Here is a 23,007-nt window from a genome sequence, read left to right on the forward strand (position 1 = left end):
CCCCCGAGATTCAAACGCAGAAACTACCGTGTACCGTAAAACTATTGTCGAATATTTGAACGGCACAATCTAATATGCAGTGAGCACAATTGATTGACCTTATTTAGAATTCCATATTTGTAAAAAACGTGGGGGCTGAGAGTCAAGTTGGCCCCCGAGATTTGAGTTCAGGAACTACCGTGTACCGGAAGACTATTTCCAAATATTTGGCCGGCACAATCCAATATGCATCGAGCACAACTCGTTAAAGTAGTAATGGAATTTGTACATTAAAAAAACCGGGGGGCTGGGAGTCAAATTGGCCCCCGCGTTTCAATTAAAAAAAAATTTATTTTCCAGATGAGCACAAATTAAAATGGAATCAGTACAATTTAGCACAACCCTAGCACTATACAAAAATGATCATTACATTTTTTTTTTAATTGCGGGGGCTAACTTGATGGAGCTCTTTTTATTATCAATACAATTTATTTATTTTTTAAGGAGCTGAACTGCAGAACTACTTGCAATATAATCAGTAAATCATTCTTGAAATACGACCCTGTGCGGATCGTGTAGGTATGACTCAAATGGCAAATACCCAGAAATGTGAGTTACATCTTGCAGCCCCCTTTGTGTGGTGATTTTGTAAGGTGAAGCGGGGAAGAAACAATAATATCACCTGCATACAGAATGTTAGTCATCAAAGAATAAACAAGAAACAACCCCCGGTTGTACAGCATCTTTTCCACGAATAACAAAAGATGAGTCATCTGTATTTTCTCCCTCACATTTTACTCACGGTCGCAGTTCCTGTCAGTTCAAACAGTTTTAGGTTATGTAAACAATCTTTATTTTGCCGCTAATTATTAATAACAAATTATATAAGAAGATGCTGGCCGAAGTTAATCAGACTGAAGAATTTACCTCTTTATCAAAACAACATGAAGCTAAACGATTTTACGTATTCTGCCATCACGTATTTCACATAAAACACCAACTGATGTGTTCGATATGGTAACATTTTTAATTTATCGCTTACAGTATTCCACGTTAACCTGATTTACAGCTTAGAGGTATATAATTCACCTACGGAACTCACAGATTGTAAACACGTATTTTGCAAAGACTGCATTGTGGACTGCTGGGAGTATTCCAAACCAAAATCGACATGTCCCGTCTGCCAGAAAGCATTCCAGAAGAATCATATTAAGGAGCATCTGTTCTTTAAAAAGCTCTCCGAGTTTATTAGGAATGCCCTGAAACATATTTATTTAGTGCTGGGAGGTGAATGCAATAGTAAGTATCTAGTGCCGGTTTTTCTTGTATGTATCGTTTAAGCTTATCTGATAGACAACCCCCTGTGTGAATACGTTTGTTTCCTTGTAAATTAACTGTCAGGTCAGTTTTAGTGGGACAAGAAAGGTTGGCCCTCAATTTAATAATTTAGCTATGTGCGTCTTGTGGTAGTAAGTTACCTTAAGAACATAATGTTTATAACCAATTAATGTGAATAATTGAGGGAAGGAAAATTTTTTATACATCCTCCCTGATAGCAGAGGTCCCTTCCGCCAAGTTTTAAAATACAAACTTATGTAGATTTGCGATTACTAAACAACTTCATTTAACGGCAAGTGTGGTTATAACTTTATAAGCATACCTTACTGTCATGAGACTCACATTCATTGGCTGCCGAGTATGCAGGTTCTACTTAGCAATCATGTGTGCTAGTGCGTTACTACCCTAAAGTGTACTGATCTCATTGTTCAACAGATTAAGGACCTATCTTGTATATTTCATGTTTTATTTAATAGATGCAGGCACCTTATATGTGAATGCATTGGTGTCCTGGAAATGAAAGCAGAGTCCTAAACACTTCTGTACCTACAGTGTTAATAGTAATAGCCATTGACTTAAATCGTTATTTTTTTGTTATTTGCGAGTTTGCGACAATGTTGATTAAATTAGATCACTCACTAGTAGGCGAGGGACACTTTGTGACCGTAAGGCACAATCTTCAAATGATTATAACTTTTGTTGAAAACTGATTCTAAAAAACTGTTCGACAGTTTTGTTCCTTACTTCATCAAGGGTGTACACAACAAATTTCGTCCATTTTTGTTGTCCAGCCAAGAATTGCAGTGAAATTTGTTTTTGAATTTTCAAAAACTAATTTCAGATTCCTGATTATCATGTTCAAAAAGCCCCAGATACCACTTTTCGTCGAAATCAGAATTTTTTTCGCACGCCCATTTAATAGGGGTGCGCCCTTTCATTGTAGGAATTTTGAAAAATTGTTTGCAAAATTGGAAAAGGCATATCCGAAAACCTATTCAAAGATGTGGCACCAGTCTTTCTAACTCATATCGTTGCTGAGAAAAAAATTAAAGAAGAAATGCAAATTTCACGTGACACTTTTTGGGGGTGGTTCCCAAACAAAACAAGTTGGACTCTCGGTTTATTTGGAAAAAAAGCTTGTTTTGTTCCTCTCTAACGCTCTTACATACTTATATGTAACACTATGTATATCTATGTGTTAAGTACCTATTTTATTTAGTAGATGTCCTCCCAAGATTTCCCCAGATCTCGCGTTTGAATATACAATGTGTCCCAGATCGCGTGGGATTGCATGGGTAACTTTGTTATTATTAAAGATAGAGAATTGGTTAAATGGGCAATGTTTTGCAGTTTTAGATGCTCATTTAAAATTTCCTTTTAGAAATTCAAAATGTCGCATAGGTTCGACGTAAATTCAAAAAAACTAAAATTGGTCATTTCCTTGAATGTCTTATATCATCGAAAGTATAAGAGATATAAGTAAAAAAAGTTTTATATAAAAGTGACTGTCTTTGATATGCTTAATTTAGAATTGATGTCAAAAAAAAATTCAACATGACTACTTTTGAGGAACATTTACCAACTTCCTAAAGTTGCGCCATATGGGATTTTTAGATTACTTGATAGATTTTTTAATTCTCTTTTCAACAAGCCATCATAACATAAGATTGAAAATAAGATACCAGTTATATCAACGGTTTTTATATTTTAATCAAGTAGGCTGTGATGAATTAAAAAAAAACAAAACAAAATCAATTCGAGCCAACAAAACAATGAAAATAATTACATCAGATGTTTAAAATACTGGCCATTATTAGTGAAACACACTCCAAGATAGTTTAGTTTAGGCAACGTGTTGCAGAAAGTTTAGTTTAGGCAACGTGTTGCCATTGATGATTATTATTGTAGTGGTAGCTACTTCCACTTTACTTTTATTTTTTAATTAAATCCTTACTTTTATAATTTAATGTACTGACCTAACCATAAGGAAATTTTAAATAAGCATCCAAAACTGCAAAACATTGCCCATTTAACCAATTCTCTATCTTTAATAATAACAAAGTTACCCATGCAATCCCAGGCGATCTGGGACACACTGTATGTAATAGTATATCACTGAGCGCGGTCAGAAATCATAAGTAAGCAAGTTGTAGTACACATAAATCGAGACATAAATAGTATACCCACAAATTGCATGAGATGCTGACAATTTTTGCGGCTCGACCAAGAATTGCACCAACAATTTTTTTGTTTCGAGTTTTAAATGAGACTGTTATGCTCTCTCCCAATCAATTACGATGAAATTTTGCAGGTGGGTTTTTAATCAAATTTGTAGATTGAAGTTTGTGAATTGTGTAGGCCAAAAAATAAGAAAGGCCCTTTTGACATCTCCGTTAGTTATGAACCGAATTTCATGAAATTTTGTAGGCACCTCAAATGAAAGTAAAACTAATGCCGAATCAAACAAATTTGTTTTGCGCATGCGCAATCCGATTTTTTTATTTTTGAAGATATTTCAATAAAATTTGGGAAATGTGCTTTTTGTAAAATCATTTGCGATTATTTTTTAACTTGTCATCTCGGCCATTTACAAACAAAATTTCATGAAATTGAAACTGGCCCTAGCCAGTACCATATCAAATGTAATGTCAGCGCATTGGCACTTTTGATTATGTATTGTTAGGGTGGAAAAAATGCTTTCCAACCATACCAAATAGCATTACATTTAGGTTAGTAATTATCGTGCAAATCAAAAAATAAGGTAGGTAATATGATACATTTGAAATCTGTCGTATTTAAAACGCAACCGGCGAACATAGACGAACTAAGACAGATAATAATTCAAGAATGTCGAAATATTGCAAAACCAATATTATTGAAATAAAAGCCAATTTTAGAAAATGCATCATATTAGTTTATTTTTTGATTTGCACGATAATTACTAACCTAAATGTAATGCTATTTGGTATAGTTGAAAAGCATTTTTTCAGAGCTTTCCAACGACATATCACACATGGGGGGTCACTATTAAGATTTAAAAGTTGAGGTGGCTGGGGCGCAGGGGGTTGGAGGGGGTGCGTCGCCAACTATGTCATTGTGATTCCCCCTCGGAATTACCGAAACGGATTTTGATTTTTTTAAATATCTCGTTAATTTACTAAGACATGGGGGGGTGGTAAGTTTTCAAATTGCCACCCTGTATATGTATGGTGTGTCCTTTTTTGGTTGGGACTGCAGTGTATCTCGGCTGACATTAAAGATAGACTTGTGGTTTTCGCGACCATGTGCCACGTTATGGCTACATTTGTCTCTGAGATACAGGGGAAAACGAAAAGTTTGACCTTTTGGGCCATTATCATATCTTACTATCCATGTAAGATGGATAAAAGGTAAAAACTGCCTAATTTAGATATTTGTACGTAGAATCCAGTGGCATAGTCAAAAAAATGTGTTGGAAGACCGTTTCTGAGATATAACCCAAAGTTTGTATTTTTGAAATGCGTGCATTTATATATTTTTTTTTAATTTTAGCCATGAACCAAGAAAAAAAATTTCATTTTTTTACGGGTTTGAAATAGTAGGCCACGGACTTTTCGTCTTCACCCCGTATTTCAGAAACAAACGTAGCTAGATTGATTCTGTTTGTGGTATTAAAAGTTTCACAAAAAAGGGCACAGAGTCGCGAAAACCGCAAGCCTCTCTATCTTTAAAAACAGTTGAGAGACACTGCAGTCCCGATCAACATAACATGGTACAGTCTAAAAAAGGCTCAGCCCAAAAACTGAACATTTTCAAAAAATTGCATAATTCGATTTCTTTTTAAATATGGCACTTATTAAAAAAATATCGCAAAAGAAAGAATGGCATCGAATGTTATCTTTTTCCCATACTGCAAGGTTTTTGACTTTCTCTATTTTTTCTAATGCAAAGTTCGGTATACCTAAATAACTTCTATTGGTTGTTTTGTGATATTTTCAAAGATAATGATCTGGTTCTATCCCCTTAGGTCACAGTGTTAAATAATTGATTAATGAATGACAAGTTAACACCGACATAACGGTAGCTGTTTTTGGGATAAATTCTTTGCTTTCACTTCCTTGTCTGTCCTTTTTTAGATTACGGTACTTATGAACGTAGCTTGGAAAGATGCAAAAGTCACAAAGATCTCACATTTCACTTTTGACACCCAAAGGCAAAAGATTCCCTCTAAACAACGGCGTTACCTTTAAGAAAATTCGGCTATGCCATGTAGGAAACGATTGTTTTCCCAGCCGACACAGCATATTCTGTTATCTACATCCAAAAATTAAAATTTAAATTAATTGTACAATCTGTAATTGGTCTTAAAACTCAAATTAATTAAATGCGCTTCTTTTGAGACCCCAGGCGACTATGTGGAATGACGTTTACTGCAACCCATTTACTGTTCATTGTCCTTACTTAATTGGCCAGATTGAAATGTCTAAAATCGGTAGTTCAATTAACACCTATTGCTAATTGCAATTCCTCGGGTTGGTACACAGGTCGCTGCATGACCTTGTAGTCTTAATGCTCGTTTTAAATTAACATAGGAAACCAAAATAATTACTTAACGGAGCTGAAATTCTAAAATATTAATACGCCCTCGTCTTCTAAATGACAAGAGCTTTCGGACGCAACAAAAATAATAAATTATTGAAATATCTTGACGGGAACGGTTGCAAACGGCGGATTACCTTTAGCTTCTATCTTCAATTCCAAAAACCAACACAGTTACGTTTGGCACGACACTTTTCGTAACGAAGTGCCAAACTTAAAACGCTTCTAGATACCGGGTGCTCATATATGGAGGGGTCACCAAAACTGGTGACTTGACGACAAAAAATAGGTGCTTTGTTACAACTGTATTTTCGTTACACAACAATAACAAGAGAAAGGAGAGAAAGGATAATGTTAACTGTCACGAAATTTGTCATCGCTGTAAAAAGTAGGTGGTACTAAAAGTCATAGTTTGTTAGATAGAAGGTGTGGTTTAATTTCAAGGTACAGAATCCTGTTATTCAATTACCAAGCCTTCTTCATATTCAAAATATCTTGCTCCCGTCCTAAAGATGCATTTTTTTTACAGAATTACCATCATATGTGCAAGTGCATCAGCTATGGGCGGAAAACTCTCATTTAACTGAAATATTTAATAATATTAAAAACATTATAGAATCTCCTGTCACCGCGATAAAAGGCAGTGCTGTTTTAAATAATCACAAAATTGTAATTGAAGCAAATCAAAAATTTTACTCAAACTCCAGCACAGCGAAAGGTAAATTTATTTCCCCATGAAATCATTATGAATCAATCTTTAGTTACAGAAGATCCATTTGATGTCCTTTTGATGACGCCTACAGCAAATACATTTTTCAAAAAACCAAGACCGTCTGCTAGTAAAGTATATCATGCTAAAAGGAGTGAAAAGGAATACACAAAACCTCGGAATACGGGCACTGTGCTACAGTTTGAAAACGAATCACATAGGACAGACATTTTACATTGGCTTGAGGACAGCAACAACCGTTTCGATTGCAAGGTATTTACGCAAACTCAACAAATTGTCCCGGATATCCCTGACTTTGATATGCCTTCGGCTTCTCAAGCGGTTAACTTTATGAATCCAAAATTTAACAGCACCAACAGTACGGAACTAAAACGTCAGAAAGACATGCAAAACGAATCTAGGGTAAAATCCAATATGTTAGTTCGATTAAGTCGACCTGTGCAATTTGTTAGTAATAAGGTTGAGCGACCTGAGAAACGCACACGGTCTTTAGAACACAATGTGACCACCTCAATTGCGAATACACGCCCGAAGCGGCATAGTTTACATGTATGTAGTCAAGATGAGGAAATTGTAATTGATCAGTTTGATAGCGAGAAAGATGCTCTACCGACAGATAATCCGCAGAAGGTGGCTCTTGTAAATTTAATGGAGAACGAGTATATCAACGCAATTGACAATGAGGTGCGTGCGTTGAAGACGGTGGATAAACGCAAAAGATCTTTGCGAAATTCTAATGAGAAGGTCGACAGCAATTTAAATGTTTCTCGTGGTTGGAATAGATTGAAAGCGGTTAAGAAAACCTTTGCCCAAACCGAAAAGAAGTCTTCCAAATTAAAGGTGGTGGTTGGAAATGCGGTCAATCAATCACAGAACAATTTGCGATCGAAAACCAAGAAGACTCCAGCGAAAACTGTTAAACCGGTTGAGTCACCCGTGAAGCAGAAACCTAAAAGTTATCCTTTAAATGAAATTGAACTTTACTTCAATTCTAAATTGCTGAATGATGAAGATCACGTGAAGGTCAATGACGAAATTCTGCAAACCACGCCCAAGAAGCATATGAGCGAGGAAGAACGGATCGAAGACAAAATCACAGTTGCCCAAAGTGGTGACAGTGGCAAGGTGGCACAACGAAATACTGAGCGGGCTAGCAGTGGTGGGGGAATGGAGAAAAATGAGAGTATATCTCACCCTGAGAGTATTAGAGATTTTATGGGGGAGCATCGTGTTGCAAAGTTAACTCAGGTTAAAAATGATACAAAAGAACACAACCGTCCAAGTTTTGAAGTAGTTGTAACGAAAGCGGTTATAGAAAATCAACATCTGCAAGAATCACATCCGATTGAAAAATCTGTGCATTGCACTCCCGCTCCCATTGCGGAAGATAAGTGTAAGGTGCAGCAAATCGATTGTGAAGAATTCATATCAAACACTCATCCATCCCAGACAATATCTACAAATGAACTACTCCGTGAAATTGACAACGATTTCATTTTTGCCTTACCTACTCCAACAATTACGAATAGCAGTATAATAAACCAGTTAGGTAGAAAGTTATCATCAATCAGTGATATTGTTAATGACCATCGTGACGATCCCGCACCACTGATGTACCAAATAAGGCAAATACTGAATGGAGCGCCGTTGCAACCACCTCCCGCGCCAGAAATGAAGAACACACACGTACAAACGGCAGTTAGTGTGGACGATACCTGTACCGTTGGCACACAATTTCCTGGTTTTCACTGCAAAGATATTGGTATACAAACGGATTCCTTCGATACTTCACATGGCTTTAGAATTTCATCAACGGAAATGTTCAATTTACAGCCGGTCGTTTCTTCTGCCATTCAAACTGATCCACTCGTTTGCGTGCATTGCAATCGCGAGGCGACAGGTGCATTTGAAGAAAATAACGCGCAAAGGTATGAGTTCTCGGCTAGTTTCGATAATCTCAACTTCGATACTCAAGATATCGTCTTGGGTCAGCAATTTGCTATGAGAAAAGGTACCCAGAATTCGAACTCCGCCGCGCAGTCGCAAGCGTCGAAAAATTTCAAGAGAATTCGACAGCCAAGTTCTGGTAGCGAGTCTGATAATGAGAAGGTTAAAGCGAATACTACCAAGAAGAATAAAATCGAGCATGCAAGTACAATTCAATTACTCATCGACACGAAAGCTAAGCTTAGAAGAGATTCTCCAGGAATTCGAATGGAAAATAACGATGTTTCAATTAAGCACGACAGTGCAGTTCAGTTGCTCATCGACAGAGAGGCCGAGCTTCGAAGATGTTTTCCGGAAATTGTATTGGAAGATAATGATCTTTCCCTTGAGTTTCTTTCTGATTTTAATATGAATGTTAGAGAAGAATCTCAGAAGGGTAACAACAAAGGACCTGTGGAACCTGAGGTATGTGTAATGTGTAATTCTTTAGTTGCATGTCAAGAGTGGGAACAGTGCCCCATACTGTTTCTGCACTTAATGTACAAGCACTTTGTGTCATTTAAATTTTATAGTTTTATTTTGCATTTTTGTGTGGATTGTGGTACAGTGATTACTTTAATGTACAAGGTGTATGAAAGAGGGCCTCAGTTGTCAAGAATTTTAAAAGTGACCGAATGTATAAACCTTTAATTATAAATTACCACTTTGCGCTATACCGTTCTTCAAGGTGGATCTACAGAAGGAATATTGTTTTTTATCTCATTTTTATTACATAAGAAAGACAAAGACTTAAATTCATTCTAGCAAATAATCAGACAATAATGCTCGACAGCTCAACTGAGTCATCACCAGAGTTGGACTGGGTCAAGCATAGAGTGACCCGGTGACCCAGTTAGTTTACTGATCCGGTGACCAGTTGACCCGGTGACCCAGTTGACCCGGTGACCCAGCTTGACCCGGTGACCCAACTTAACCCAGTGGCCCAGCTTTACTCGGTGACCCATCTTGACCCGGTGGCCCAGTTTAAATCGTTGACCCCTAGGTTGATCCAGTTGAATCCGGTGACCCAGTAATTAAATTATTGTTAGGTATCAAGTATTTAGAGGAAAGATTTATTTGGATTAAGCTAACTATTAGAAAAAAATTAAATGTGAATGAACACCTGTAAGCAAACTGGTAAGCCCTGAACCAAAGAAATGAAGGAGGGAACTGTTTAGAAATAACATTACTATAATACAATTCGGGACATGGAAAGTTTTTTACGGCAGTATTAAACATCAGAAGAATGGCAGTTGTCAAGCAATCAAGTATTATTTTCAACAAACCAGCATTAAGTTTCATTTATTTCATAATCTGTACACTTGAACCGACTTGAACACTGACTTAACTGCGTTATTCGATCAAACTAGGTTACTGGGTCAAATTGGGTCCCCAGGTCAAACTGGGTCGCTGGGTCAAACTGGGTCACTGGATCAAACTGGGTCACTGGGTCTAACTGAAAAGAGTATGACGTGACCCGGTGACCCAGTTTAATTAGGTGACCTAAGTGACCCAGTTGACCCAGTGACCCAGGCCAACTCTGGTCATCACATTCTGCAAATTAATTCTTATGTAGTGCCTTGATTACTGCCTAAGTACCAAATGTTAGGTAGTGGGTTTCTCAGTATACATATTTTGACACCCACTTATTTTCATTAATTTTGGGAAAATAATCTTTCTTTTTTTATGTAAAAGTATAGAGTGTAACACGTCATTATTTTCCTTTTTTGTCCCGTTTCATTCCTAAAAATCCAATATGGTGCCCATAAGAAAAAGAAAGTAGTAGCCTGTAACTTCGAAATCTATCATGCTATGGAAATTCTGATAACAGATTCAGATTCTTCGAAAAAAAATGCCCATAGAAGGGGCTAACGGGAACTGTTCATTTCTGACCAGTTGCTAGGGGAAAATGAAAACAAGATTTGACATTTTTAGATTTTCGGTCAAATCCCAGTTACTTTCAAACATTTTCTAAAGCTTTTTTCACAAAAAGGGGCAACGTTGTCCAATCGTGAGCCACGAATTTGAACCAGTGTAGAATTTATATTTTAGAATACTTTTTCGTAATCCCCCCGTACAAATTTGAAACTGTCTGAGACAGCGATTTGAAAGTTGGAGAAGGGGAGTTATACAATACTATTTAGTGCGGATGTAAACAGCCGTCCCCTCTATATTGAACAAAAGTAAACCGTTTGAAACGATTTGAAAGTGAGGGGGGTTGTAAAATACTATGTCTTGGCATAAAATTAGCAATTGTGATGGCAACTGTATCCCATTTTGAATTTTTTTTATGTTAGGAGGTAATGTGATACCTCATTTTGAAGGTCTTTTAATCCGCAGTTCACCTCCCCATTTGCAAATCGCCCAGCTAAAATGGCGCTTTGTCAAAATTTATTTTTTTTAATATACGAGGGCTATCCAGAAAGTAACGGACGTTTTGAAATAAAGAATTAAGAAAGTGTAAAAAACAACTTTTATTATATGCATTTGGAAGCTACACTATTTCTTAACATAGTCGCCATTCATATTGAGGCACTTATAGTGTGGTACAAGTGTTTTGATTTCAACTTTGTATACATCCGCCGCCTGAACCTTTAACCACTGGTTAACGCCGGCTTGAAGTTTGGCATCACTGTCCATGTGCTGTGTTGCGAGCGAGGTCTTCAACGCTGGGAAGAGGTGGAAGTGGCTTGGCGCTAGATCCGAATTGTATGGAGGGTGTTCCAAAATCATCCAAGAGTTGTCCAGTATGGTTGACTGTGTGCGGGCGAGCGTTGTCGTCCAAAAACAAAAGTTCCACCTCTTTCTCAGCTATGAAGACCTGACTCGCAACGCAGCGGTTAACTTCATGTCAGCGGTACCCAGTGCAGGTTAAAATCTCAGGCGGCTGATACACAGTTGGAATCAAAACACTTGTACCACGCTATGATAAGTGCCTCAATTTGTATGGCGCTTGTGTTGATAAATAGACCAAGAGTGTAGCTCCCAAATGTATATAGTAAGAGATTTCTTTACAAATTTACAATTTTTTATTTCAAAACATCTGATACTTTCTGGACAACCCTCGTATGTTGACCACATATCTAAACTAATTGTGTGTGGTTTTCGCGCACAACTGTAAACTGCGGATAAAAAACCTTCAAAATGACGCAAAGTCGCCGTCTTGGAAGTTTTTAAACAACCTGACACATAATTAAGTGGTATTTTTGTTATTAGAGAGCTTTTTATGTCAGAATAATTTGAAACCTTATGATTTGTCCGTTATTGGTTTAAGAAATTGTATTTGAAAGGTTGCGCCATTTTGGGCTAAGGGTATAAAGTTTTTTTTATTTATTTATTGTTATACTTATATAATATTAAAATGAATCGACCGTTTTGTCGCCCAAAACTTACTTTCGCTGGATTCTGTGCCCACAATTAATAGTGTTCATCTACGAGACAACCTGAACACTTCAGTATCAAATATTAGTACAGAATTTTTTTCGGTTATTATTTTCCCTTTGTAAATACCCTCTTCCGACATTCCATTTTTGAGTTATTCTCATTTTGAAGTTTTACTCCACCGACGAATGCGTTTCGTCGATATGTATCATTTTCGCTTTTCAAGTACCCTCTTCTTACACTCCTTTTTCTAGATATTCACATTTGAAGTTTTCCACCGAGAGTTGCTCTTTGTTGACATATATCATTTTCCCTTTGTAAGTGCTCTCTTCAAACATTCTGTTTCAAGATATTCACGCTTGACTATACCTATGGATGAGTCTATTGACACATTCTTACTTTTAAAATTTCAGAAAGATTGCACCACCAATAAGAAAGTTAGTTCTGCACATGTCGTAAGGAATCGTCTTCCTTTAATAGAAGGGGTCACTGTTGAAATTTAAAAAAAATGTTCCCGAAAGGAACTTGCTTCAATATATTTTTCTTCATTGGAGTTTTCCCGAAAAGTGGTTTTTTTTAAGGAGGAATGTGCTCAAAATCAATACAATATAATACACCGTAAACAATATTAAGTAATAAAACGTATAAGTATATGCTCTATTATGATCCATTTTTCTGTGTTCTGTCTTCTCTTTCAAATTGATCATAATACCTAAAACCAAAAGAAATTGCACCTAATCAGACAGACGCGCATCGGCTTTATGCATTCATAATCAGTATCACTTTCCCATAAGGAATGCTAATTTTGAAGTACCTACTTATTACAGAATGGTACTCTATGCAGTACACATACTGTGATACAGTATGTACTCTTGATTGTCGGCAAAAATTTATCAAACGCGAAATTTATTGGATATATTAGCGTCTCCTTAAACAATTAAATTACTTCATGGGTTCATGCATTAATTATGCATTGCATTTTTACTAGGTGATTGCAATTAAGCACCAACCAACTACAGAACCTACAGCGAAAGTGGTCACATCCGTCTTTGAAGAACCCTTACCAAAACGTGTTAAAACACAAGATTTATTAAAAGAATGCGAAATGATTATTAGAGGGGCTTGTTCGACGACTATGCGCATAGAACACACTCAGTCTAGTCACGGAAGTGTGAAGCTTTCGCTCGATGACATAGCGGATGAATTTAATCGTAATTTTGAGGATGGCAACAGTAATAAATCGTCTAACAATCCCGTTAATAACAACAAGCACTCTGAGTCAATTTTTGGTACCATTCACAACAAAAACTCGCAAGTGAAGAAACCGACAAGTTCCGCCCCAGGTGAAACAGATAATAACAGTATCGTTAATCACTTGGAAGGGTTGGATGAATGCTTTCAAGATGATTATGATCCAGAAATAGAACTGATCACCCGCCCAATGTTAAAAAAGGACGAAAATAAAGTTCATGTTGTTCAGGATATACTAATTCCAAAGCAGGTTGAAAATGGTTCCATGACTGAAGATATCCATGAAATTGTCGATTCGGATGATGAAGTGATTGAATCTACACCCCAGAAAAATAGAGTGATGGCACAACCTCTAGCAGCTGTGTAAGTATATTACCGCAATCTTCAATAACTGTGCCTTTTCTATTTCATTTTCCGCTTCTCTTATTATTGCATTGAAAAATATATATGTATTTATTTCTGTTTCTATTTCCACTCTTTCACATTTTCTTCTACCTGTTTCTTTTTCACCTGTTTCAACTTTTTCCATTTTTTATTCACACATATCTCTGATCCGTAGCCTTTTCTTTATCCTTGCATAAATTCATTTTAACATGCCCTACTTTAGGGATCAAAATGTTTGGCTCAGTATTAAAATAAGGGCTGTGAAGTTAACTGTACATAAAAAACATATCTCAAGACCTCATGATATCCATACTTGCTTTGTTAGGAAATCAAAATGGCGACCCTTGAGGTAAGTATACTGACTCGATTAGAACTTTTTGGCACAAATCTCACGACCATACGCGATGGTTAACGCCTCGTTTGGTCAAATTTGTGCCACGTTCATTTACCTCAAATCTTACAATCGAGGGCGTTAGTTAGTGCCTCGTTTGCATTGGTTAAAAGTGACATACAGGTTCCATTATAAAAGTAGTGCGCTTTTCTGGGAAAAATAGTTTTATTGATCATACCAGTACAAATGCTTTAAATTCCTCAAAATATCCCCCCCCCTCTCTCCCGCATCAATACTTTTGGGGAAACGGGTGTACCACGCCAGGAAGGCATCACTGAAACTCCTTGGCAGGAATGAAGACGATATCAGAAGTGGAGGAGTAATACCAAATAATTATTGGTCGATAGTTATTATACAGATGACCTCTATCTTTCGAGTTCCATAAGGTCTATCTGCTTGAAACTCTTCAATATTTACAATTCAGCTATTTTGCATTTTAAATATTCGTACAAGAACCATTTTTCACTCACATTGTAAATACTACGCAATGCATTCAGTATCTTTATATATAAAAATAAACCCCTGTTTCTTCTGGTCACGCAATAACTTTAGAACGACTTGACCGATTCCATTCATCTTTTTTTTTTTTAAGTTTTCTAATACTGTGTAGAAGGTTCTTACGGCAAGAAAAACTAAGAAAATCGCCCAGAAAATTGGAAAATTGGAGAAAATTTATCGACTATTTAAAACATCGCGCGTTTGACGGTGCGACGGCAATTGTTTTAACAGCTACATCGATCGGCATAATATATCCGTCAAAAAAATTAATTTATTCATATCATAGTGTGCTGTCAATTCGATCGGATCGTTTATTCAGATTTCAGTGAGTTTTTTTAGAAGTTTCGAAGTTATTTCACCGCAATAATATTTGATATACCTAACATCCATTTTTGGTAAGTGTTGATAGACTAAACGCGTGGTATACATAGTTAGGTATACAGAAACACTAAGGGAGACAATTTCTATTTTCAGTTGAATTTTAGTTTTTTTTAAATCCTACTTATGAGATATATCAACATATGGTACCAACTTAGGTCGCAGAATTCGTAATCCTACAAGTCAAACATATACCGGGTGGTACTCGGTAAGTAAGAGTAAGAGTTAACAGTTGTTCAGAATTAAAAGGTGCATGCAAAACTGTTTTTATTAAGCTTTAGGTATACCCGCAAATTTTAAAATAACCATGACTTTTGTTGTTTTATGAATTGCTACTAATAACAGAAATGTTGTAATTTATTTTTAAATTTGCGGGTATACCAAAAGCTTAATAAAAACATGTAAAAACAGTTTTGTATGCACCTTTTAATTCTGAACAATTTTAAACTGTACAGTTTTTTCTGTAAAATGTACAGGAGAGCAGGATATTGCTTAAAACTAATTTCCCTTGTTAAATCCCCATGTTCCTATTTACCGTGCACCACCCGGTATACGAGTAAGTCAAACTGGCGAGCAAAGCGAAGCGCGAAACAAAGTTAATGGGATCGATATGAACAACGCAGAAATGTCCCCTTTAATCCCTATCGAGCTGCATTTAATTATAATGTAGCAATCGATTATAGTTTACATTAAATCGTTGCTATTAGACCAAAGAACTTTGTGTGTCCACATTGCAAGGCTACTGAAGCTCCTGGATTATGTTGCGCCATTGGCCAAGTGAAATTGATGCCATTGGTACGGCCACCAGAGCCACTACATTCCTTGGTTTCCGGAAATGGGTCAGATTCTATACATTTTTTTACTCATATCCTGAAATACAATAATTGCCTCGATAATTGCTTTCAAATTACGGCATTTGGCGCAAAAAAAAGGTACGTTGCTCGCTCTGAATCACCAAAAGCAACTATAGAAGTGAGTGCGTTTATTTTTTATTATTTTTGGGAGAGATGGGGAGATTTTGGGGCAAGTGTGTCAAAATCTCTTTTCCGGCTAAACAGTTGAACCGATTTAAACCAAATTTGCTACACATATTCTTAGACATAAAAGGGTAGAATCGCGCATAAACAGGTGGGGCGGGTGGTACCTGTGCTAGCCACAGCAATTTTTTGTTATTATTTATTCCAGTCCGAATTGAATAGGTATTCATAGCTAAGAAAGAGGACAACGTCCGTCGAGTCAGCTAGTTTTCTATATGAAATTCATTTGTAAATGAACTACCTTTACCATCACAGGGTTTAACTTCTCGGAAAAGAAATGGGTGCCAGGGGGCCGCTTACGTTTTTGCGTCTTTGTTACACTTACTTGTGGAATTGTTAACCTCTCCTCTCCTCTTAAACCTTACCATTATCGATCAATTCACCAGAATTTTTTGCTACCATCTCTTTCTCGCTCATGTGTAGACGTGATAGAGAATAAAGAACTTAGTTCACAAACTACTGACGCAGAGCACACCTTTCGTGAATTCAACTGTATATGCGATTGATTACCTTTCAAGCATAAGCCATTAGAAGAAATAATCCTTTATTTGCAATTTTGGATTTACCTATTTTTATATTCTCGGTAGATTCTTCTCTTTTCCCAAATTTTTTAGGAAATATCTAGCAATACTTAAAAATTTGAAGTACCTACTCTTGCATACCAAGACTGGGCCACCTCACCAAAACATGTACACCTACTTCGACCTCTTCGAAGTACTCCTAATACTTCGACAAGTACTTTGTGACTACTTTGAATAGTTCGAGAAGTACTTCGACTCCGTTCTCGTAGTTCTATTGTACCGTCGCAGACAAAAAGTTGTAACGTGCGCATGCGCGATCACCGTCAAGCTTTATGTTTCCGTACTACTTCGACTACTTCAAAAAGTACTTCGAGTGACTTGTACACCTACTTCGACTAGTGGACCAGTCTTGCTACATGCTAACAAAGCTTGAGAGAATCTTTTTTTCTAATCAAATAATTTTTGTACTTTCAGTTCCGCATTGTCTCAGGCGTACTACAATCCAAGTGCTCTAGAAAAACGACCACCTTTGTTACAAAACAATGATTTGATGCCTTGCGAAACTATACAGCCTTTAGACGCGGATCCTTTGACATGTTTAAATGAAGCATTTACTCCTCCTCCAGAATTTCAAGACCCTGATATTGAAATTGTCGAATCTCCGAAACACAATAATGTCGAAGATGTGGTACCTAACGCGTCTGTAACTCCCGATTTGTTAATCCATGACGCTGAATTACCAAACGAAAACGCCGCTTTCATAACGAGCACACCTTTTTCCTGTGCTTCGCAAGCACTGTCGTTAAAAAGATTGAATTTGTCGCCCATTCGTTCATCGCACAAATACGTTAATCCGATATTAGCTGCTCAAAACGCATCAAGACTACCCTTGAACATAATAGAAACTCCTTCAAAACAGCGCGTGGTATCTCTTGTTACCTCTACACCAAAACGAAAACAAAAAAGCATTTTAAATTATGTGAAACAAGACGATACACACAAGGAAAATATTATTTCGCAACCGGATTTAATAAATAAAAAGCCTAATGTTTGCTACACTAGGCTATCCATGAATGAGATGATGCACGTAAATTCGTTGGCTAAAAGGAAACTAATAACGGTATCTAACACTTACGGTACATCAGTGACTCATATGATAGTTTCGGTCGACAAGCGCAACTGTTTAGAACATCACACAATGAAGTACATGTTGGCGGTTGCCGCTGGAATTTGGGTCCTTAGCTTAAAGTGGATCGAGGAATGTTTGAAACAAAACGAAATTGTACCCGAGGTGCACGGTATAAACTTGACATCATTTTGTAATTTAACCTGCGTGTCATTCTAGGAAGCGTACGAAGTATTGGACGTAACAGGCACTGATGGTCCTCATCGCTCGCGTTTAACCAGATCGAGAGCGCCTTTGCTGGAACGTTACAAAATATATGCAGCGCCCCCATTTAGGTCTGCAACAAAGATGGAGGTTGAGGTAATTTCTGGCATGTTTTACTTTTATTATGTAATTACATTTTTAGCATGTAATTCAGCTACTTGGCGGTGACGTGGCGTTGAGACCGGAAGACTTGTTGAATAAAAATGGTAAAATTTGTCTTATTGTCACCGAAAACAGTGAATCTCACGATGAAGAATATGAAGGTATGTCTCTAAATATGAATTAATGCTGATTAATTTCATAGTAATTTCGAAGTTGCAACTTTTTGATTATTACTTTCGTTTAAACTTGAAATTCTTACGTCATCTATTTATTTCCTTTATAATCAACTAGTTTAAACGTAAATTATTCTTGTAGTAGATTAACTTACTATTTTAGTTCTTTAGTTTGCCGTTAGAGGCCATTCGAGTGTTTGAAGTTTCTTTTACAATACTTCTGAGTCTTGTTGCTAGAGTTCGCGCTTTGTACCTTTCTGATATTAATTCTATTGCGCGCAGTTGCATTTCTTTTCCCTTCAGACAAGTTTCTGCCGTCGCATTGGTTACATGCAAATTTTCTCCTCCATTACTTTTACTGACTTCATGTCTTACATGGATAAAGGATTATTGTTTTGGCTGTTGCCATTTATCTTTGAAGTGGTTTCTCTTTCTCTTTTTGATGTCTGTAGCTGTGCTCCATTGAAGCATTTTTATGGTTTAAATCGTTTTTTAGGGCTTTACCTTCCCTTGGAACTGTTCTTATTGTTTCTCTTAAAATAATTGTCAGGGATAGAATCTCAAAAATATTACAAATAGGACACTAATGATATAGATCTGCGATGGCAATACTTAAATTTAAATTAATTTTAAGTAAAAAGAGTATCAACACGTGGTCAGAGCGAATATTAATATCAAAACAGGTTTCCGAAAAAACAACTGAGCTATAATCGTTAAATGACTCAAGCAAAGTTAAGAATTATAACTCGATTGTATTGAAAGCCAGTATGTAATAAAACGTAACACCAAAGAGTCGTCGACAAATTAAAAAATTACCTTTAAACTTCGGGTCGCACCCTTTTGAGCTCAAAGGGGCGCGTTTAGCCTAATCTGTAACAGACACCAACACAAACAAAAGGGGTAGTGAATAGCGCGGCACAAAATATATCGCATAAACAATGCTAACGTCTAACACAGGGTAATCGAATATTACACTAATAAATACTGTTGTATATTAATAGTAGTAGTGGGTTGTGAAATAGTTACTATGGTTTTTATGTTCAATAATAATAAATCTGTCATACATAAAAAAGAGGTGTATGTCTCGTGTTCTTTCCAATTCGAAGAATATATATTAATAATAATAATAATAATACAACACTACATGCTCACAAAATACTGTAATATCTCCACCAATAACCCAAGCAACCACACAAAAACAACTTACTGAACAAACAAAAACAATAAATACAAGTAACGCAACATGCACTACAAAGACAGGTCCACCCAATAAACGCTCTAGCATAGTTAAAAAATACAAAACTCCTTCTTCATAGAAACACATCACGTTATCACAACCCACTCGTATTCAACCCAAACGCAAATCCAAAGAAACACTTGACACAATAAACTGCATTTAATAAAATTGCTAAACTTACAGGAAATATTATAATTATTTTTTTTTTCCTCTTTTCTGATAGCGTTGGCTATTGTGCCCCTCAATAGCTATGTTGGTAAGATCAATAGCTATGTTGGTAAGTATGAATTACATACTATCCCTAGATTTGGAATGTGCGTGTGTGAATTTTTTTTTTTTAGGACCCTACATAACTTCACCAGACACACACACAAACACTAATCGTTAGTTGATTTTAATCCATGCGATTAGTTAACCAGGCTAGACCTGAGTTCTCACAAGAAACACCGACCATAATAATTACGGAATTCACCTGTTACATTAAATACCACAAAAAAAAACATGTGCTTAGCTAATTTAACATAAATTGATTTTCAACCTAATAAACCTTCGCTAAAAGACAATACAAGTAGAAAACTAGAAATCACACAAAAGAATAAAAACAAAAAATATTAATAGGCGCGGACGAATTTAGTTTCTTCTGATTAGAATTTGATACCCCAAAAACGAGTCCGATTTACAGTTTACACATCCAGGTATGAAGATTTTTTGCAACCCAGCCTCTGTTGCAATTATCATCGTTCAGTAGCCAGTTATAATTTCTCTCCAAAACTTTCTTATATGTAGAGCAATTTGATAGACATTTTTATTGTAGTAGTAAAAGCAAACAAAATGGACGTGCCGACAATTTTTTATCGTCCCACTCATATGATACCTGACTTGGATGCCTTTTTAGCGCATTTCCACAAAAATAAAAAAAAAATGCGCTATTGTGGCCACTTTGTCCGTCCGTCCGTCCGTCCGTCCGTAACTTTGCGACGCTACTAGTTTTTTATCTTAAGAGCTATTGTTCTACTTTTTTCGCTATTTGGTTCGTTATGGTGTCGAGTCTTGTACCAAGGAAGGAATTTTTTCTGTACCGCTTACAAAAAAAGTTATTGTAAAAAAAACAAAAAACCGTTTTTTACATGTTCCATAATTTTACACTTTTGCCGTTTATTAACGATCCTAGAGATCGTTTATAATTTTGCATTGCTATCTGTCGCCTGCCGGTTGGTCTCTCCGTCTGTTCCTTTGTCTGTCTGTCCATCTATCTGTCCGTGTGAACGATAACTTTGTTTAGAAATTTTCTATCGCTTTTACATCTCCGTTAGTTATGAACTGAATTGCATGAAATTCAATATGGGCATAGATTTAGCCATATAATACGCAATGCCAAAAGTTGAATCGAATCGATTCAAAATTCACAGTGCCCTTTTCGCATCTCGTCCATTTATAAACCGAATTGCAAACTTTTTTACTTATAAAAGTATTTAGATTTGGAATGTGCGTGTGTGAATTTTTTTTTTTTAGGACCCTACATAACTTCACCAGACACACACACAAACACTAATTTAGTTGATTTTTCCATGCGATTGGGCAACCTGAGTTCTCACAAGAAACACCGACCATAATAATTACGGAATTCACCTGTTACATTAAATACCACAAAAAAAAACATGTGCTTAGAATTTAAATAAATTGATTTTCAACCTAATAAACCTTCGCTAAAAGACAAACGCCAGAAAAAAGAAATCGCATGCGCAGTGCCAACTTTTTTATTTATGGAAGAATTTAAATGAAATGTGATACATAGGCACTTGGAATAAAGGAAAATCTAGCGCCAGTTTCAAAATTTTATTTTGCGCATGCGCAGTGCCAACTTTTTTATCTATGGAACTATTTAAGTGAAATTTGATACTTAGGCGCTTGGAACAAAGGAAAATCTAACATTAGTTTTAAAATTTAGGTTTGCGCATGCGCAGTTCCAACTTTCTTATTTAGAAAAGCATTGAAATGAAATTCTTCTCATAAACTGAAATTGAAGTAGCACGTCAACAATGGATTGCCCATGTGCAACGCTATCTTTCATATTTGTGGCCGGATTTTTACGATTTTAACAGAAGTTGCATTTTACAAATGGGAAATGAATGCAAGTGGAAATGCGCTTTATGTAAATCGTTTACGATTACTTTTTAACTTGTTTCTGTTTATCCCTTCTATCCCTTTTGAATTTTTATCTGTAAAGGCTGGGCAGCAAGACGATAAAATGCAGACTGCTCAATGGCTGAACCTGACTGGAGCAGCACAACAGATTAACTTGAGAATATACTAAAAAAAAATGGTAGCCACCTGACCAAATTTTGTTTTCCACAAATGATTAAAAAACTAAGCAATTATTATAAATATTACCATTGTTACAGCGTGGTTGGAAAAATTAAAAGTGGTTACAGTGGACTTGGAGTGGTTAAGTCGATCTGTTGGGCGGTTTCAAGTTTCAGGACTACGCCCATTCGCATTGTGTTCCGAAGATTCTTTTAGCGGCTTATCATATCCTGCCGAACTTCTCAGTGATGTGCCTTCCATGCTTACGTTAAATTAAAATAAGATACTTATGTTACTCTCTTTTAAATTTATAGATGACGCCATATTAAATACGTTATTTTTTTATAAATGTAGTTTATATTCAAATCTGTTTTATAACAGTTAGATGTCTGTTGTATGTAAGTATATGTATGTAGGTTTTAAAAGGTAATTAAATTTTGTTTGATTGTACAATATTTGAACATTTAGAACAAGGTTCATTCTCCTAGATTTACCATAATAGCAACTTATGTGTTCTGAGGTAATAGCTAATTTCATTATCAAAAAATATTAATTTTAAATTTTTCCTATTATTCCCCAAGTGCTTGAGAAGAACGACAAAACACATTTTCTTAATGTGTCATTTCTGGCTTACTAGCTTGTTCGTTCATTTGTTAGAACAAAATTTCCCACCTTAGTGCACGAGAACTACATGTACATTTCTCTTCGTGCTGTTTTAGTCAGTTATTGGGGAATCAAGCTTAGAAACTGACCGGTGCAATTTGACTACTTGGAAATAATTATAACCTGGAAACCAAGATGATGAATATGTCTTGCTAGACACAATAATTGTGACATTATTAACAATTGTAACAAATCAGCTCAATGATAAATTGGAAAAAACAAGGTGACATATGGAGCATTATGTTATGGCCACACTATCTTTATCTTGAACTATAAAGGAAAGGGGAGTGATAATATCCTATCAAGAGCAGTGCTGATATCCTATCAAGAGCAGTGCTGCACATTGAGACAAATTTTCATGTGGCGGCCATATTCTCTGTGCATAAGATAAAAACTGTTTACTTTTTGCATACACCCTGTGTTCAAGATAGGATGTCTTATCACGGGGATCTACGAAACCATAAAAGACAGGACTATGGTCAAATTAGAGAAAAAATGGCGCAATTAAAGTCATTAATCATGCTTTAAATAAAACCAAAAAATTCTGATTGTGTCCAAAGTATGGCAGAAAAACCGAAATTTGCGTAAAAAAAGTACACCATATCTAGTAGCTTTTTGTATTGCAAATACAAAAGTATATTGAAACTGTTGGTTTCAACAAGATGGTGCACCAGCGCACAACGCCT

General features: G+C 36.2%; 1 protein-coding gene across 4 annotated transcripts in view; it reads left to right on the forward strand.

Annotated features, from left to right (window-relative positions):
* Nucleotides 1-623: 623 nt before the first annotated feature.
* Nucleotides 624-23,007, forward strand: part of LOC116170478 — a 47,306-nt gene continuing 24,922 nt past the window's right edge. The window contains exons 1-9 of one of the 4 annotated variants that reach the window (XM_031486910.1): nt 626-996; nt 1,049-1,278; nt 6,425-6,613; nt 6,657-9,037; nt 12,981-13,606; nt 16,927-17,743; nt 17,798-17,938; nt 17,985-18,105; nt 21,757-22,113. In XM_031486910.1, the coding sequence (XP_031342770.1) occupies nt 872-996; nt 1,049-1,278; nt 6,425-6,613; nt 6,657-9,037; nt 12,981-13,606; nt 16,927-17,743; nt 17,798-17,938; nt 17,985-18,105; nt 21,757-21,935 (4,809 nt within the window). In that variant the 5' untranslated portion in view covers nt 626-871 and the 3' untranslated portion in view covers nt 21,936-22,113. Of the gene's footprint in view, nt 997-1,048; nt 1,279-6,424; nt 6,614-6,656; nt 9,038-12,980; nt 13,607-16,926; nt 17,751-17,797; nt 17,939-17,984; nt 18,106-21,756; nt 22,114-23,007 lie in introns of those variants that run through there. The other 3 variants (XR_004145245.1, XM_031486908.1, XM_031486909.1) reach the window with 3 other exon arrangements.

This window comes from Photinus pyralis, unplaced genomic scaffold (assembly GCF_008802855.1).
Source record: "Photinus pyralis isolate 1611_PpyrPB1 unplaced genomic scaffold, Ppyr1.3 Ppyr1.4_LG5, whole genome shotgun sequence".
Lineage (NCBI taxonomy): Eukaryota > Metazoa > Arthropoda > Insecta > Coleoptera > Lampyridae > Photinus > Photinus pyralis.